At 39.9% G+C, this 19,520-nt stretch overlaps 1 protein-coding gene and 1 long non-coding RNA gene across 2 annotated transcripts; one reads left to right on the top strand and one right to left on the bottom strand.

The window, feature by feature from the left end:
- Positions 1 to 10,651: 10,651 nt before the first annotated feature.
- Positions 10,652 to 12,776, bottom strand: LOC118221835. Its single transcript, XR_004764187.1, has 2 exons — positions 11,487 to 12,776; positions 10,652 to 10,874 (listed from the first exon to the last, which is right to left on the bottom strand). It is a non-coding gene; the product is annotated as an uncharacterized LOC118221835 (long non-coding RNA).
- Positions 12,777 to 15,627, top strand: zgc:56095 (uncharacterized protein LOC406286 homolog). Its single transcript, XM_035407231.1, has 5 exons — positions 12,777 to 12,929; positions 13,845 to 13,958; positions 14,323 to 14,469; positions 14,742 to 14,867; positions 15,026 to 15,627. The coding sequence occupies exons 2-5, from the start codon at positions 13,857 to 13,859 to the stop codon at positions 15,170 to 15,172; spliced, it is 522 nt and encodes a 173-aa protein (XP_035263122.1). The 5' UTR covers positions 12,777 to 12,929; positions 13,845 to 13,856; the 3' UTR covers positions 15,173 to 15,627.
- Positions 15,628 to 19,520: the final 3,893 nt, after the last annotated feature.

Here is a 19,520-nt window from a genome sequence, read left to right as displayed (position 1 = left end):
CAGGGAATTAACAAACTGAGGTAGGGAGATGAAGTGAGAAAGCTGTAAATCCTTTTGCAGTGTGTTCCAATTAGCAGCAGCAGAGTAGTGGAAAGATTTGAAACCAGCGGTACTATGGGGTGTAGGGGCAGAGAGAGAGAGAGATGAGGTTGTTGGAGCGGAGGTTGTAAATTGATTGGGATATAGAAAGGAGTTTGAATAGATAGATTGGGGTTTTGCCAGTGAGGGTTTTATAGATGAGGGTGTACCAGTCTTTTTTGCATCAGATGGAGAGAGGAGGGAGGCCGGATTCAGTATAAAGTGAACAATGATGAGAGTGGTAGGGGGCTCCTGTGGCAAACCTAATAGCAGAATGATGTGTGTCCAGTATGGATAGAAAGGTTTTTGAAGCTGTGCGATAGATTGTATCGCCATAGTCAAACGGGAAGGATGTAGGATTTGATAAGTGAAATTCTAGATGAGTGGGTGAAGCAGGGTTTATTGTGGTAGAGAAAACCCAGTTGTGACCCAGTCTTGTGTTTTGGGCTGCACCACTTCTTTTCTCCCTCCCTTCTGGCCCCCGATAGGAGCCCTGGCCCCTTATTTTAGTGTCTCCTGTAGGACCCTAGTGCTCCAGCCCCTGGTCTCTTACCCTGTTACCCCGGTAACTGGACTGGCCACTAGAGGGGTGTATCCTGACTCATAGTGCATCAAGATAATCAGCCATTTTACTGGTTGCCCATAGAGGGGTGTGTTCTGATTCATGTGGCATAAAGATATTCACCATCCCCTAGCCGTGCCCTTAGAGGGGTACACCCCTGTTTCGTGTAGGCTGCCACTTAGCCCTGGGTCCCTTCAGATCAATTGCTTGATGGCATAGCACTTGTAGCCCCTACAGGCTCCTACTCCTAGGTCACCCCCCTCCCCAAGCCTTGTCAAGTGAGATGGTGCCCATTTTCTTATTTTGCATTTTGTTTATTTCGTGCCTGCCATTATTGAAACTTGGTCATTTCATTAGGTCTAAAAGCACCCGCTTTCTGTGAGCCTCCAGACAAAAGACATTGAACCAAAGAAGCAGAATAAAGTAAAGATTTATATTTGTACTTTTGTAACCTTGCCTCTGCCTAGTACATTCAATTGGATCTCCTTGTGCGGGGAAGTCTTCGGGTAACATATAGGGGGTCTCACTTATCACATGAGAGTGGCATAGTCAACTGTCATAGTCAAATATTTAAACCAGTCAGGGCGTAGCGCCCCCTTTTGGTTACAAAAAGATCATCAGACCCTACATACCTATCAGACCTCTCCATTATGCTATCTCTGGATATGTTAATCCTCCCTTCCTGCACTTCCAGGTCACATCTACTGTCAGTTTTGCCCCCATAGGGGTGGAATGAACTTCCCAATGCAGTCAGGACAGCAGCAGCAACCTGTCCATCTTACAGCACAGACTGAAGACTCACTTATTAAAACTGCACCATGGCTGACCCCCTTTAGATATCTTTTCTTTTTGGCTTCAAAATAATTATTTGGATTTTCTTTTCTATAGCTATATAACACTGTATAGCTGGATTGGTTAGCTGTCTATTGTTACTTTCAATATGAATAGTTTTTGTTAGGTTGACATTTCACTTATAGATTATAAATGGGCCTGTGTGCTATCTTGTTAATATTACACTTTTGTATTCATTCGGTAATATTGGTATTCTCCACTGCCAAGTGGTTGTAATGTCATTCTTATTTCTTGTGTACTGCTATGGATTTTCCGATTAGCAATGTATTTGAGAGAAGTCCATTTGAGATTTCTTTTAACGTGTAATAACTGGCAGGAAATTGTCCTGTACTCACTGTCTCACATTTGTTGTCGGACTAGCACCCGTAGGTCTTCTTTTGCTGCTTTACTGTTGGTGAGCCTCTTCAGTTACACTTGCATGCAGTTTAAGCGGTATTTCTGTGGTTGGAAAAAGGTATATATGTTTCCAGTTCAGGCTTGTTTACAACCGACATGTTGACTTTAAAGGGAAGTTGGCTTCACACCTTTGTGAAATGAAATGACTCATATGAGTCATGACCTACATGCTCCAAAGCACATGATGAATTAAATATGCTATACTTCACCAGTACATTTGCCGAACTAAGATGTTCCATGAGATATAGCAAGAGATGGGCAATGTTCTGAATAAATGCAATAAAATTTTTGTGACATTTAATTGCGTTTGTGTATTTCATATGTACTGCTATTAGTAAAATCAGCCCCAACAGATGCTCAAATTATATGAACAAAGGATCTATTTTATGTGTATTCACCAAAGATACAGTACAGGCCAAAAGTACTCAGCAAGCTGTGGTTTTTAAAAAATGAGAAGAAGAATGCAATTAAATTATGCACATTTTTTGAATAACAAACCAAGGTACGAACATTTTTTTTTGTTTCTACAAAATAACAATAACACAAAAAGATGAGTTTTACTTAAAAAAATAATCTTGTCATGACTTTCCTCAAAATAGCCTCCTTTGTCAAATTATTCAAATGAAACAAATTATTGCAAGTTTATCCGATAATTTTGCAAAGGGGGAGATGGAAGGGTGGGAGTGAGGTGGTAGACGAGTAGTTACATTGACTGAAATATTATCTACCTTAAGTTTTTTTTAAACCACATGTAGCCTAATATCATTGGCCTCAAGTGTAAGTAAAATAGACACTGAAGTTGCAAGAAATATGGAAATCGAGGCAGAGGTAGGCTTAAATGTGCAGGGCCAAGTAAACATTGTAGCAAGGTTATTCCCAGTGAGAAATGAGTACATACTCCAAACGGTCCAGCTGATGGGCAGTCTTGTTAACAGGAGAAGATCAGGAAGAATACCATCAACAACCACAGGAAGAACACAATACAACTAGAGAGAAACCTCTTTCCCTGACTACAATGAAACAGAAAACACAACCTGCTGGTCTGAAAGCATGTGTAGCTGCCTTTTCGCAATCTTTTCTTCTTGTTTACAGCACATAGCAAGAGCTTTTTTCATAGATGCACATCCATTTAGACCGACATATCATAGTCACCGTTTCATTGTAGTCAGGGAAATGGATTTCTCTCATTGCATTGGGTTCTTCCTGTAGTTGTGGCGTAGTTTCATCACAGAATATTTGTTGTCTCCTTCTTCATCTTCCTGGTCTTCTTCTGTTAACATTACTGCCCATCAGTTAGACCCTTCTGAGTGTGTATTGAGCACTGCATCTGGGAATCTAAAGCTTCTTTGCAATTTGTTGCTGGGAATGACCTTCTTGCTACAATATGTTTACTTGGCCCCGCATATCTGAGCCTAACCCTTCTTTACCATATTTCTTGTAACTTTAGTGCCTATTTTACTTGGACTACAGCCTAAAGGTCTTAGGCTACCCGTGGGTATAAAATAACTTAAAGTAGATAAGATTTCATCTCTTTCCTAGCCCTCCACCTCCCACTTTGCAAAATGATTGGACAGACTTCCAATTATTTGTTTAATTGTAATTAAAGCCAATGGGGGCTAGGCTAGGCACAACATTTAAAAATAAAGAAATGTTTGTATATTTCTAAATCATTATGTGATGTCATTATGGGATGCCAAATGTTAAGTGAAACACAACATTTTTCTTGTTTTTTTCTCTCTCAGATTTAGCCTAAATATGGCATTCCCCAAAGATTTATGCAAAACATGAGTTTTTCCTGAGATTTAAAAAGCATGTTCAACCAACAGCTAAATCTCTTCACCATGTCTACATATTTTATATATTGAGTTGAAGCTATTTGCATTAATGAGCAGGTGTGCCTGATAAGTATATTGTTATGCAGGGCTGGGGATGACCACTGCATCACATGGTGAACAGAAAGAAACTATACAAAAAAGTATCTGATTGGCTAATTGATATTTATTTGGCCCAGAACAGGAAGTAACAAAAATGTTTAGACTGATGTAAGTCAATATTGCGATGTAATTAATTTCTCATACTGTTGCTGATGTTTAGTATATAGTACATTAACCCCATACAATGTATTCTGAGGGCATTTATTGTACCTTTATGATCACTTCAAGTGTTTTCAGATTAGTCTTTCCACCTTACTGATTGGTACCTTTTTGTCATCCTTTGCTGCTTTGCTGTTGGCGAGCCTCTTCAGTTAGACTTGCATGCGGGTTGAGTGGTATTTCTGTGGTTGGAAAAACATGAATATACATTTCCAGTACAGGCTTGTTTAAAACCAACATGTTGACTTTAAAGGGCAGCTAGCCTCATTCAAGTCCCATGACCTATATTTTTTATTGAACCATATGCACCAAACCATGTGATGAATTAGATTTAGATTAGATCTTTATTGTCGTTGTGCTTAGAACAATGAAAATCTGTTTAGCAGCTCTTCAGCAGTGTGCAGCATAAAAAACTGTAAAGTTCAATAAATAAAAGCAAATATAAATAAAAGCAAAATATATACAGAGGCAAACAATAAAAAAGTGACCTAAAGAGTACAGTAGTGGTAAAGTAGCAGCATATGGGGTGGTATGTGCAATACTGCAATATGTGCAATGTGATAGTCTTTGGTAAGTCTGTAAAGTGTGTAGTGCATAATGAATGTGTGTGTGTGGGTGGGTGGGTCGGTGGGGTTATTACGGTCGGTCTTTTTCAGTCTTTGGCAGTGGGGGGTAAACAGAGGTTACAGCTCTCGGAAAGAAGCTGTTTTTTAATCTGTTTGTTCTGCTTTTGATTGTCCTGTATCTTCTTCCAGAGGGGAGGGGCGCAAACAGACAGTGTCCAGGATGTGTTGGATCTTTTATGATAACGCTGGCTTTCTTTTGTAGTCGGCCAGTGTAAGTGTCCTTCAAAAGTGGTAGTGTAGTCCCGATGATACACTGAGCCGCCTTCACGACTCGTTGCAGATCCCTCCGGTCTTCCTCAGTACTGCTGCCGTACCTCACTGTGCAGCAGTAGCTCAGGAGGCTCTCGATGGTGGCACGGTAAAAGTTTACTAGCAGCTGCTGTGGGAGGTGGGACTGTTTTAACTTCGTCTGATCCCCCTCCTTAGTCTCCCTCGTGCTTCTTTGTAAGCCTGAGTGTCTCCAGATTTAAATGTTGAGTCCCGTGTCCTGACCAGGGTCTTACCTCACTGTTCAGCCATGGTTTCTGATTGGGAAACACTTTGACTGTCTTTACATTTACATACTACTATGCTTTACCAATGTATTTGCAGAATTAAGATGTTCCATCAGAATATATTGTAAGGGACAGAGTATTGAATTACTGCATTTGAGCTGTTTAATTGATGTTTAAGTGTGTATATCATCTGTACTGCAATGAGGAAACATCAGTGCCAACAGATGCTCAAATTATATGGACAATTGTACTATATGTCTTTCGTGTACTCCCCTGCCTCTTTGTATGACTTATAGCTTTGTGCCACTTGCAAGGTTATCTACACCACCACCACTTTGATTATAATTTACAGATCATTCATATGGGAAGTGTGTTAGAACATGATTTTGACAATTGTGTATTTTGTATATTTTTAGTCACCCCTGATTGTAGGACAAATACCCCTCACATTTATTGTAGACTATTTCCAGAGTGTAGCATTTGGTCGAGTGGAACGGATTTGTCTTGGCCCAGGTGCTTAAAGATGTCTTCCTCTCCACAGTTCGGGGCCGAGTTCGGGAGTACACACCGAGAGAGTGAGGCTTGATTGAGTTTTGGTGTCTGCACACAAGACGAAAGTAAACTACCGCTGAAAAGCTGGCCAGCTCTGCTCAATTCTGCTTTCTTTGTCTTTGTTATTTTGGCTTATTGGTTTTGCCTGGAATCCGTGAGGGGAAAGGGTGAAGGTGTTTGATTTTTTTTATTTTGTGTTGGTGTGGGTGCACTCTCTCTCCATGCGGCAAGCAACAGTGCACACTCGGAACTGCCACATCTCCCTCCCAGGGGTGTCTCACCGGCGTGTGACACAGAGTAATGTTACTTAAACATCACAACAAGGAGTTTTGATCTCTGTGTAAATATGAAATGGTTATAAACCATAAATCTACCTGAGATTTGTGGTACCTATCAAGCAAGGAAGGAAAATGGGCCCAAAATGTACACGATTTGAGGCGCCTTTTGGTTGTTTACAGAAAAGGCTGATAGGTTTTGTTCATGCGTGTAAGCTAGTGTAAATCGATGTGAAATACTTTTATCAACTGCATGATTTCCAAAAAATGACTGTGAGTATGAAGAAATGACTAAAGAAAAGTACACTGGATGATGAAACATCCCATAAAAACATGTAATTACAGTTACACTTCTTGCATGAAAAAAGACTTTTCAGCAAGTTTCTAAAACTTTGTCAGTTTATATAAAGCTTAGTCCTGCTCCAATACCCCTGATGCCCAAAGTGGATGACGTGACTTCCTTCCACCCTCCCCATCACCTTGAACCTCTGAACCTTCCATACTGAGTGGGAATAAAACCACGGCCAAATCAACAGAATAGATACGCAACCAAGTGGTGCAGGTTTATCCCTAAAACTTTTAACCATAATTTTCTCTTCCGCATATGGGGGTTGCATTATCGGGTAAGAATATATTATCCTGTGGAGGGAGGGGAGGGAGGGAGAGCTTATAATGGGCAGTCCAAGAGAACTGTTTGATACATTCATATTTAATTGGCAACAATCAGAATCCCCACACATTGGGCATGCCCACAGAATGTATCTACCAATTACTTCTCACCACTGTGATCAGCAAACAGAACTTTCCACTGATTACCTCAACTGGCCTTGAAGTAGCTGCGCCTGTCTGCACAATTAGTCATAGGATAGAGAGAAAAGAATGGTAGCAAAGACTTGTCTCCTCAGGCCACCAGACAAGGGGGTCAGGTCAGTCTAAGGCTCCCAGGTGAAAAGAATACACAGGATTATATATATGACATTTATGTGTACCTGTTTACCACTTCGGACCTCTGAAAATCATTCCCTCCCCCTGGGAATATCCGGGCTGCAGCTGTAAATCTCGCTCTTCTACCGGAAGGCCTAAACCATCCCCTCAGTATGAGAGCGAGCACCATCTGCACCACATCAGACTATTTGTGAGCTTGGAAAAAATCTAATGATAATGTTAGGGCCATTTCATCAATAGTTGACATTGACTTTGATGACAGCTAAGCAGATAAGCTGTCCCGATTTTCTTCACGCCTCCTCATTCTCTCCTTTCATCCACTCTTCTCCTCCCCTCCTTTCCTCCACATACTTCTGGGTAGGAGACAAGCGGTAGTGGGGGTGTCACTACAAAACCGGTTGCCCTCTGTAATAACGGTTGATTTAAACTTCAGTACATTGTTTTGAGTCACGCATATCTGGGTACTGCAGCTGACCCAATTCTAAATAAAACATGTAACCACTAGTGTGTAGTTGTGGCTTTAATGTAACTTTCTAGCATACTGTTGTTGTGTGGTATGTGTGAAACAGGAGTGACTTTAGACATTAATTCCCATGTTGCTTCCCCAGCTGGTGAAGCTGGGTAAAGCAGCAAGAGGCAGCCTTGAATACTGACACCATTCGTCATAATGTTTCAGATCTTAGGCTTTGGACTGGAGATGCTGGTGCCCGCTTTGACTGGGGCATTCACTCTAATAATCACATTGATACCTGAGGATGTCATAGCCTTTCCCTAACATACCTGTTTCAATACAATTCAAATATGTCACACTCCCATTGACTGATTTTACATTATACTTTTAAAATATCTTGCAAGATTTGTAAATTCCTTATGTGTGTGTGTGTGTGTGTGTGTGTGTGTGTATAAGTTAAACAACATACTTCTTGAAGTATCTGAATTTGTATATTTACAGTATGTATATGCATATGTCTCTAGATCTGCATTGCTAACCTGAGGTTCATTGACTGACATAGCTTCAATGACAACAGACAGTGATATAATGAATACAGTCAGAAAGTATTCAATTATTACATTAAGATTTATTTATATATAAATCTGTATTTTTTGTTGTGTAAATTAAGTTGTGTTTAATGCAATATCTTGGAGTACAATAGTTGTCCAATACCCTGAGCAGTCCATCAGTGAGGTAGGTTCTTGTCAAACCTGTTCATATGTCTCTGTAACAACACAGTTGTTGTTTTGTACCTGAGATATCCAGAAAATTAAACAATATAATTCTTTTAATGAAATTTTAGAATTTAAAAAAGTGAATCACAAGCCACATCACCACCAGGAGGCAGCATCATCAAGCACAGAACAGGTTGTCTATGGCCATCAACAGCATGCTGAAATCTGTCTATGGGAGTGACCATAAGACTCCTGTTCTAGGGGGACCAGACATAAGTGTCAAGTCTTTTATTTGTAATAAGTATATTCTTTAGCTATTGGTATTTGTACATGTTGATACATGAAAAATGTTTGATATCAATAAATCTAATGTCTCTTAGAATTTATCTGTATTGTTACTTACTATCTAGTTAATCAGAAAAAAAAATTAACTCTGAGCTCTGAACTCTGAGTAACTCTGGTACAAAATACAGTAACAACAACTGTGTTGTTACAGAGACATATGAACAGGTTTGACAAGAACCTACCTCACTGACCCACCCTTAGGGATGGACTGCTCAGGATATTGGACAACTATTGTACTCCAAGATATTGCATTAAACACAACTTAATTTACACAACAAAAAATACAGATTTATATATAAATAAATCTTAATGTAATAATTGAATACTTTCTGACTGTACTCATTATATCACTGTCTGTTGTCATTGAAGCTATGTCAGCTATATGATGAGTGATCACAATGTTTCTGATGAGCGTAAAGCTTTCATTGTGCAAAAATCTTGATTCAGAATCACAAATGGATGGTTTATGAAATAAAGCAGGAATCGCTGTCTTGCATCTGTATACATAACTTACCAATATTTTGCTGTAGAGTAGTTCCCTGAGCTGACCTCTCTTAATCTTTAGTGATATCACTTATTTAAAGATCTGTGAATTCTTTGGAGCAATAGTCAGTTGTGTAGTTATGAGGGGAGCTTAATTATTTACTGACACATCAGCAGACATGTGAATCACACAGTGATCATATTTGAAAACAAATTATACATCTGAGTATATTAGCCCCATGGTAGCGGACTATACTTTAACACCAAAGTAAACCCCAGACTTACATGGAGATAAGACCTGTAATGTGGCTTAATTGCCATGAGGATGTTCCCTTTCATGTCAATGGAGAGGAGAGTGGGGAGAGGGGGCAGGGAGGGATAACAGATACAATCCTAGGGTCATACAAATTATATTGTCTGTTTCTCAAAGATGATAATCGAGAGACTAGATATCTGTGTAACCTCTAAGTTAAGGTTGCAGTAGATTATGCATTGCCTATGCTTGTTCCTAAGAATTTCATTCTAAATGCTGTATTTTCAATCACTGATGATATATAATATTTTCAGTATGCCTATCAAATATAAATAGATATGACTAAAAACAAAAAATTTAGTAGCTGCTATGATGAGGTATAATGAAATGTGTTTAAAGCAATATATTCATGATAAGACATTATGCGAACAATAGGACATTTCAGTTTCAGTGCACACTAATGTAAGCCATAGACCAGCCTATATTTGCCAGAACTATTCATATTTTTTTTTTTTTTTTTTTTTAATTAATTTTATTAATATTTTATTTTGGTGAGTTCACTGCATGTCAAGGTCTCTCAATATGTATGTTTTAAACCAGATAAAATGTACTTTTTTCAGTTTTACAACCACATTCTTATCAACTCCTAATAGACCCATTCCTATCATACCATTTTCATACCTTACTTTTTAACCCATGAGCAGATTGTACGGTATGTACACCAAATAAGATGAGTGTGGTTTGTCTGACATATATTCACATCTTGTTTTCAGTTCTTATTTTTACTACATGTGGTGTGGTGGGAGTGCTGAAAAAGCAAAAACAAAAACACATGACTTGCTTCAGTTTAACAGTCACAGAGGTTCCTGTCAGCGGTATGTGGAAACATTTTCTCAGTGAACTCTTGACATTATTTACGCATTAAATTAATTAATTAATTTATGCTCATGTTAAATGGCCGACCACAGCAATCTTTCATTGCCTGTGTTACTATATAAATTTGTATGTGAATGTAAGTCTGTTCATGTAATGTGAATGTAAGTTGTGCTTCGGTATTTAGTGCATCAGGACAATAGTCAGTCTACCCTCTCACAAGTAGGTTAAATAAAGTACTGCTTACAACTAGGCTACATCCACCTCATACCTGTTTTATTGGTAACAAAGAGGGCAGTAACACTATAAAACAACCAAATCACATTTTTCAGAATGTGTGACAGTCCATAATATAACACAACATAACTTAATTTATGCAAACATGGTTGCCTTATAGCATTTCCCCAAAGGTCAGGAGAACCTGCAAGTGTTCAGAAGCCAAAAAGAAAACAATTTAGCTTTAGTTTCTTTTTTTAATAATTAACTTAACAATTAAGATGACTGATGTTTGAGTGTGGTGTAGGCCTATTCTATGAAATTTCCATTTCAGTTAAAATGCTAATAATAACTGAAAGAGTGCCCTTCAAAAAGTATGGAAACAGTTAAATTTGTTATTTTTTCTATACACTTAAGGCATTTGGATTTGAGATCAAAGGATGAGGTAAAAAATGCTGCTTTTATTTAATGATATTTACAAGCATATATGGTATGTTTTACCATTTTACAAAACATTTTGTGTTGAGTCACCACATTTTCAGCTGTGAGAAAGAAAGTTAACAGGTGACTGACAGCTGTTAACTGTTGCTAAGATGTTTCCTGTTGCATGAATTGTTCACACATAAGAGCAGTGTCTAGTCTTGGTTTTAGCCTTTGTTTTCGTCTGTGGAGATAGAAGGCATACACCATGAAGACCAAAGAATTAAAATGTGTGAAAAACAACTAATTTGTAAGCTGAGAGAACTCATTGAGATGGATAGCACAAGAACAAGGTGTATCAAGTACAGCAATTTCAGCAAAAAAAGTCTTGAAAAAGAGAAAAAACTGGTGGACTCAGAAATACACCATACAGGTCAAGGAAGACAACTGCAATTGATGACCAGTGAGTCTCACGAAAAACCCTAAAACAACAGTCAGTAACATCACTAGCAGTCTCAAGAAGGCAGGAGTGAAAATATCACAAGCCACCTGTGATGCACGGCTGAAGATGACCTTGACATCATGTGCTGAACAGACACAGAAAGACAGTAACATTGGCTTGCTGCTTTTTATTACCTCAAATAACACAAGGAATCCTTGAAAAGGAAAAGGTCAATCTGGCAACCAGAACTCCACAAAAAATGCCAAACAAGAAGTCAAAAAGTAGCCCCAAAAATAATCAGGCACCACACTTCACACAAGTCCTCAAAGTGACTTCCCACTCCCCTCTAAGGCCTGAAACCCCAAAGGCCTGAAGCCCAATCATCAGGTAATTTCTCGCAGCTGATGTGATTACCTGTCAGTAGGGCCAGTCCTGCCTCCGTAGCACGCACATGGCCAGCTACTGTAACAGGTGAAGGACCCTCTGGAAGGTCTGATGTGGCAGTTGGCAACAGCAAAAGAGTCCCTTCTGGGAGGCTCCCTGTAGCAGACAGCAAGGGAGGCTCCTCTGGCAGGCCCACTGCTGCAGCAGCTGATAAGGGAGCTCGTTCCCAAGCACTCACTGCTGCAGGCTGCGAGGAAACTCCTTCTGGAGGGCCCACTGTGGCAAGCTATGGTGTATGAGGCACCGTTGTGGGCAACAGTCGGTTAAAAAAACAGATGAGGAAACTAACCATTTCTGCACAACAGAGATCCAGTTAAACAAGAGCAATTGAAACCTCACGAGAGGTCCAGTGAACAGCGTGCGTGGTCCAGTGGACAACGAGGGCAATTGAAAGTGGCTTGTAGACCTCTGCCACCGGAGTTAGGAGGTCCCCCAGGTAGTCCTGGGGCAGCCCTTCACATCCCATCATGTAAAGGCCCCTTTATGGGTTTGGCAGTGAAACCAGCTTGTTCATTGTGCCTTCTGTTGGCTGTGCCTTCTGTTGGCGGTGTCTCTTCCATGGCTCACCAAGGAAAAAACTTTTTTCTTTTTTTTAAAACTTCGAGTATAAAACAATTTCGTTCGCAGAGAACTTCTTCGTTTTCTGCAAGCCGAAAAAAAATCGGTTGGTGACGCTTCCCGGTCAGCTCACTCTCATTGGCTATTGCGTGTTCCTGCTTAATATTCCATATCAAACATGTTTGATATTTACGATTCAAGATCGGGGAGACTCCGATCCAGTCGGTAACATTAAGATCATGTCTGTAAACCCCTCACACTACAGGATAATTTGGGCAGCTAATCGGTTCAGACTAGCCTCGGATCGGGAACGCCCCCGCGATTGTCGGGAAGAGCGAATCGGGCACAAAATCGGCCCAATTATCCTCTAGTGTGGGGCCAGCGTAAGGATCAGAAAATGACGCCATCCTGTGACATCACGTACAAAATCCTTGGACTGATGCCTGGAATACAGACACACGCGAGCTTGAATTTACTTGATGGAAAGATAGGTATAGCTACGTAGGCTAAGATGTTTATTTTAATTTTTGCACTCGCGCCTACTTGTTTATTGCTTGTATTATTTGCATAGCTGCTTTGCTGAGTTTGTTTGTGTTGATCAGATTAACCTACAGGGTCCAAGTTAAACTACGCGGTACACTGCTGGCGACATTCTAAAGCTCCGTTTTGCCCTCCCTAATAATGGATACATTTTGTTCTATCAGATACTCCTCGTCGCTCTGCTAAACGCCCACCAATTTTAGCTTTTCCCCTCGGAAGGAGTGGTCTGTGCCTTCTCACGTGACCTGCTGGCTACATAAACAGACACGACTGAAAACGGCTGAACGTTTGTAATTTTGCTATTCTTGTAAACGGGTAAGTAGATGTATATAATTTGAATCCGATGCACACGCTCGTATACATGTTACTATCTAGCTGTAAATAATTTGCAGAATTCTTGAGTGTTAGCTTAGGTTCATATTCTAGATAATGTAGCGTAATCGCGAACAAAGGTATTTCAATATTAAATGTATGTAGCGTTTCACGTCCCCTGCAAACAGTCTTTTGTTACCTGAATCGGGTTATAAAATATTTTAGTATTTTTTAATAGTTTAGTATTTAGTAGCTAGCTTGTTTGATTTATGAAAAGTGAATACTGTTGCAGTGTTTTCCCATTGCAACTTGTTTGAGACGTGAGTGAGGGAGGAGGCCTACCTACTAGTTCTGTCTGTATCTAAATTGTAGTGTGCGTCACCATATTGTTTGTGTGTCCAAAAGTCCATGTGTTAAGACTGAAATTGTACCTTTGTCTAGCGCCTAGCTTAAGCGATTTTTGAACTCTGTTAACATGTCATAGTTAAGGAAGAGGGAGGGTCAGGCTTTCGTAAGAAGCAGAAGAAACACGAGGGACTTTAAAAAAGGGGGTTGAAGGAATACTGTGGTACTTCACTGTCTGTCCCAGAAGCTCCGGCTGGTTTTTACAGAAATTGGTATGAGGTGCTCTTTATGACCACAGAACAGGCTAGTCTGTTACTAGTTGAACTAATTCATGACTCCGTGTGACTTCTTTCCAGGACTGTCTAGTCATCTACCTATTTATTGTCTTCTGTCTAAATTACTCTGGCTGCTGCACTTTCTGTAAATTAGTGTTTGTATTTTACTATATGTAATTTGTGTATGTGTGTCTGTGTGGTTTTTTTGTATATTTGTAATCTCTACTATTGCTGAAATTGTGATATTTTAACTGTCGCTATATGTGTTGTCTGATTATGATGATGATGTGGTGTGTAGTCTCTTTTAGAAATGCAGTCTCCAGTTAAACAGAATCTCCACCCAGAGAGTGAGGTGGTGATCAACAAACTCATCAACATCAAGCTGACGGCATCTTACACCTATCTGTCACTGGTATGGACATTCACCTTCTTCCTCTCAATGTTTGAAATGTCAGTTTGAGATGATATTTAAAAATGTTGCATATTTCTATATAATATTGCACTTTTTGTTGGTGTTGTAGTTCCAAGTGCCATGCGACATCTATGCTAAGCCTTCCCCTGTCGACTAGTGTTTATGATGTCTTGTCTTTTGTTCTCTGTTGTACCTGCTGACCAATATATTCATGGTATCATTAATAGTAACTAACTCAACATATCCTGCCATGAACATGTGTCCGTGTGCGCATATTGTATTTGCCCATTCTCTCTGTTGGTGTCAGTGCACTGTGACTGTCTTGTCAAACTACATGCCATATTAACACTTAGATGTTTTTCAGGGTATGTTTTTTGACAGGGACGATGTGGCTCTCCCAAGCTTCTCAAGTTATTTCCTCAAACGTTCTGTGAAGGAGAGGAAGCAGGCAGAAAGCCTGTTGGGATACCAGAACATGAGAGGTGGTCGAATTTTGCTGCAGACTATTGCGGTGAGTTCCCAGCGATACTCTTCCTAAAACAACTCATTTGATTTTGCATGCTATGGTGTTCTTTAATGCTGGAGATCCAAGAACATTTCATGAACCTTACTCATTCTTTTTTTCTTTTTATTTATTTTTATACTGTCATCTATTGGGTCACCATCAAAATGTTGTTTCTAACACTTAAGGCAGTTGAATACTGCCAGCAGGTTCCCTTTCTCTCAGACTGGACTGCCAATGGCAATCTGAGAAGAACTCACTCTTTCCTCTGTCTTCCCCAGAAACCCAGCAGGGAGGACTGGAAGGGAGGATTGGATGCAATGACTTTCTCTCTGGAGTACCAGAAATCTCTCAACCAGTCCCTGCTGGAGTTGCACAACATGGCCAACAGCCACACCGATCCTCATGTGAGTCAAAAGATGTGTTTCGAAGGATTTTCACTTCAGTGCTTTTAAAAAAAATGGTTTTCGTTTGTGGAGACGTGTAGTCATTTGGTCTGAGCGTGCACAGTATTGGATTTATTGTCAGTGTCAGTATTAACATTTTCTTGCTTTGTGTATCTCAGCTGTGTGACTTCCTGGAGCAGGACTTCCTGTCTGACAGCCATGATGTCATCAAGCAGCTCGGCGATTATGTGGGCAGTCTGACCCGCCTGACTTCTGCAACCCAGGGGTCCATGGGGGAGTACCTGTTTGACAAGCATACTCTGTGACTTGAAGACCTTTGCCACAACCTATATTTCCCCCTTAGATGGAGAAAAATAAGAATGGCTTGATTATTGGAATCCATTTCTAATGACAATACTTCATACCTCAATACCACATACCTCAACCAATACCTCTTGCGTTCATTAATGTACTGTCTGAAACCGGTGCTGGAAATGAACATGGATCTAACTCATTCTCATAACTTGTTTACAGTATTATGTGCATGTGCGTGCTTGTACATGCATGATGTTTATGTGTGCTGGTACATTTAGGTCCCCACGGTGCTGTACCTGGTTACAGAAGTCCACTGGGTCCACATTCTTGAGAAAGGACCAACTCACTTTTTAAGCTCCGTTTGTAACCTTGTGGTTTAACTACTGCAGATTACTTTGACTATAACTTGGAATGATTTTGGATTTGAATGAAGTTGACTAATTTGATTAAAATAAGATTCCAAGAATTTTCTGAGTATTTATTTATATCTTAACCCTGTCATTTTTTTGTTAAAGAACATTTTTCTTCCTTGGTTTCCTCAGTTATACACATTTGACGCATTTCACATGTCAGCTCCTTTCCATTGTCCTATATTCTTTATATAAAAGTGGATTATTATTTACTCCAGCGTTTATATAATTCAGCAACCTCTAGTGCATAACATGAGTATTGCATCTATCCTCACAGGAAAAACCATTCCTATATATGTGCACAGAACAGATGAGGGGAAACTGTAGTTGTACTTAAATACACTGTGGCCACGTAATTAGTTTCACATGCTCATTAACGCAAATGGACTGTTCCTTCAAACAGTGCGTCGTGGCAGCAACCCAATATATAAAGATGTGGTGCTTACAGCATCTCAGAAACACCTGCCCTCCTGGGATTTTCATACACTAGTTTCAAGAGTTTACTGAGACTAGTGTGATAAACTAAATATCCAGTGAGTGGCAATGGGCAGCAGTTAACTTGTTAATGAGAAGGGTCAGAGGATAATGGGCACACTTCAAGCCAACTGAAATGCCACAAATGGTCAAAAAGCTGTTTACTACAGTGGTGTGCAAAACGTCCTCTCTGAATGCACAATGCGCTGAACCTTGATGTAGAAGACCATGCTATGTTCCACTCCTGTTGGCTAAGAACAAGAAGATGAGGCTAGACTTGGCAGGTGATCACCAAAACTGGAGGATTGAAGATCGTAAAAACATTGCCTGGTCAGACAGATATGAACTTCTGCTGCGACATGCAGATGGTAATGTCATAATTTGGTGTAAATGACAAGAATAAGGCAAGATGGACCAATGGATTCATGCTGTTTCTGATACCAAATTCTGACCCTAATATCTGCATGTCTTCGCAGAAATGAAGATTAGTCAGACCAGGCAATGTTTTTCCACTGTTTAATCATTTTGTAGCCTCATCTTCCCCAATGAAGCCTCATCTTTCTGTTCTTAGCTGACAGGAGTGGATCCTGGCGTGGTTTTCTGCTGCTGTAGCCCATCTTCTTCCAGGTTTGGCATGTTGTGCATTCAGAGAAGCCCTTCTGCACACCACTGTTGTAAAAAAGCTATTATTTGCACATTTGTGTGGCCTTTCTGTACAATAAGTGCATACCGAAGGTCATTGGAACAACTACAAAACACAGGTCCAATAAGGTACAATACTCATTTTGTAACAGTTATTCATAGCCATGAACTCATTAAGTCCAGTTCACACAGTGAACATTAACTCTCTGACCTAAACTATGCTAAGTCAAACTTGGAGGCATGACAAGCTATAACATCAAGATAACTATACAAAATAAGTATTGTACCTTATCGAACCTGTGTTTTGTAGTTGTTCCAATGACCTAGATATGCACTTTTGTACGTCGCTTTGGATAAAAATGTCTGTTAAATAAATGTAATGTAATGTAATAATGATACAGAGCACAATATAAGTGCTAGATAGAGGTACATGTAACATGAAAGTGGCACAGGAGGTACATATGTAACATGAAAGTGCTATAGGAACAAAGTAGAGAGATTGAAGTGATAGAAATGATCCCAGATTGGGAGTGCACCACAAGAGTGGTGATAGTTAGTTAGTCCAGGTATAGTCTGAAGACATGAGTCTTCAGACCATAGAGGAAGATGGGCAATGACCGAGTGGTTCGTAGAGGAACAGGGAGTTTGTTCCACCACTGGGGAGCTACGGTGGAGAAGCTCTGTGGTAGGGACGAGCTAGAAGCATTCACCCGGATGGCAGGGGGGGGAAGTGGTTGAGCTGGCATGTAGGATTGAATCATGTTCTGTAAGTAGGTGGGGGCTGTCCTGTTGGCTGCAGTGTAGGTGACGGTCAGGACTTTGAACCTGATCCTGGCAGCGACCGGTAGCCAATGGAGTGACCTCAGCAGGGGAGAGATGTGAGAGAACTTAGGAAGGTTGAAGACAAGTCGGGCAGCAGCATTATGAATCATCTGTAGTGGCTGTATGGCACAAGCTGGCTGGCTTGCAAGGAGGGAGTTACAGTAGTCAAAACAGAAGGTCACCATAGCCTGGACAAGTAGCTGGATGGAGTGCGTAGTCAGATATGGTCAAATCCTCCAGAAGTTGTACAGGAGGAATCAGCAGGACTGTGATGTTGCCTTGATGTGCTCCTTGAGGTCCAACTGGTCATTCGGGGCCACCCTCAGGCTCTTTGCAGAGTGAGAGGCAGTCACTATGGTGCCATCAACAGTAATTGAGAGCTCCTGTAGTTGTAGTGCATGAACGTCCCAGGAGGGCAGCCGTTTCTGAGATGCTGGAAGCACCACATCCAGCACCAGCAATCATACCACAGTCAAAGTCGCTTAGATCACGCATCATGCCCATTCTACTACTACTTTGGTCAAACAAAAAACTAAACCCCTTCACCATGCTTTAAATATTGAGTTGCTGTTTTTAATGTCAATGGAATTAACTCCTGAAAGTATCTAATTTTGGCCAAAAACCTGGATGGGTTCCCTCTGCCAGGAGACTCAAACTCGGCTGCAACACGATCTTCCCATATGACAATGATCCTAGGCATATCTCAAAACCAACCAAGAAATAGTTAACCGGCCACAAAATGACTGCTTTCCAATGGGCATTACAGTCTGTAGATTTGCACCCAATTTAGAACTTGAGCTTTAAACTGAAGAGAGAAGTCCACAAGCGCAGACCAAAGGATATGAGGAATCTTGAAAGATTTGCAATTATTCCCCTAACATGTTCATCAATGTCATAAAATACTGTATAAGACAACTAAACACTGTTTTCCATGCAAAGTACCAAAGATATTAGTGCCAATTGTATTGGAAGGGAATAAGTTTATAATTTGTGAAAACTTATTTTGGCAGACATCTGTAAGTTAGTAAATACTAAACTTTCAAAAATAAAAGGGAATTCACTGTATCATAGTGAGAAGCAAGTACTGCCTGTTTGGGAGGCACTTCCTCTCATGTACTCTTTTTAAAAAAATTTAAAAAACCAGTCCAAACCAGTCCAACCACTACCCATAAACACACCCTCAAACAGCACAAGACAGTTTCCATAGTCACAAGACCGCTTCTCTACCGTTCCAAAGATAACAATAGGACTTTGAACCTAGAATATGCTGAGTCACAGTGAGGCAGCAGTTTTGTGTTTATGAGTTTATGTCTGGGAAATGGGAACAGAAGGTTATGACCAGATAAGGGCACAGACAGTGAAGAATGCAAAGTCACTGCTGAAACAGACGTTAACACACAAAAAGCCAAAAACACTCAACTGCAGCATATTTTGCCACAGTGCCCAGTATAATGCAGCTCTGATAAAAATGGTTACAATTAAAGGCTTTTAATTTAATAATGTTACACATTCTTTTTAACTTTACTAAAAAAAAACTCAAAAGTAAAAAGCCCTTCAGCATGGAATACTAATTATTGAATAAATAAACCTTAAAAATGAAAAAGAGCTAAAAGTAGAACTCCAGTAGAACTACAGTACATGACAGAAGTGATCTCTCAATATTTAAACAGTGAACCATACATTATGCAGTTGTAACCTAAACAATTGAACTCAACTATTTTATTTTGCTGTATCATGCATATCTAAGCAAAGTCTGAAACATTGAATGTGCTCTTTTGTGTCAGCTAATTTGTACTTTGATGAAAGGGATATTTCATCCTAAAATCAAAAGCAAATTATCAAAAATCTAAATTCCAATTATAATATAATAATATTAAAAAATGCATCTATCCTTTTTACATTTGAAACAGTATTATAATATGAGGTATTGCACCTTTATGCATCCACCTGGCTGGATTAAAAACATAATTGGGTGTGCCTCTGATAAATAAATGTTGTAACTAAGAGAAAT

Source organism: Anguilla anguilla, chromosome 2 (genome assembly GCF_013347855.1).
Source record: "Anguilla anguilla isolate fAngAng1 chromosome 2, fAngAng1.pri, whole genome shotgun sequence".
Classification (NCBI taxonomy): Eukaryota; Metazoa; Chordata; class Actinopteri; order Anguilliformes; family Anguillidae; genus Anguilla; species Anguilla anguilla.
This window is presented reverse-complemented; position numbering and strand designations above follow the sequence as displayed.

Bases quoted from the DNA above. Each gene is read 5' to 3' on its own strand.
- zgc:56095 (XM_035407231.1), top strand. From the start codon at position 13,857: ATGCAGTCTCCAGTTAAACAGAATCTCCACCCAGAGAGTGAGGTGGTG. The intron at 14,470-14,741 runs GTGAGTTCCCAG...TGTCTTCCCCAG, and splicing joins TTTTGCTGCAGACTATTGCG to AAACCCAGCAGGGAGGACTG. The intron at 14,868-15,025 runs GTGAGTCAAAAG...TGTGTATCTCAG, and splicing joins ACAGCCACACCGATCCTCAT to CTGTGTGACTTCCTGGAGCA.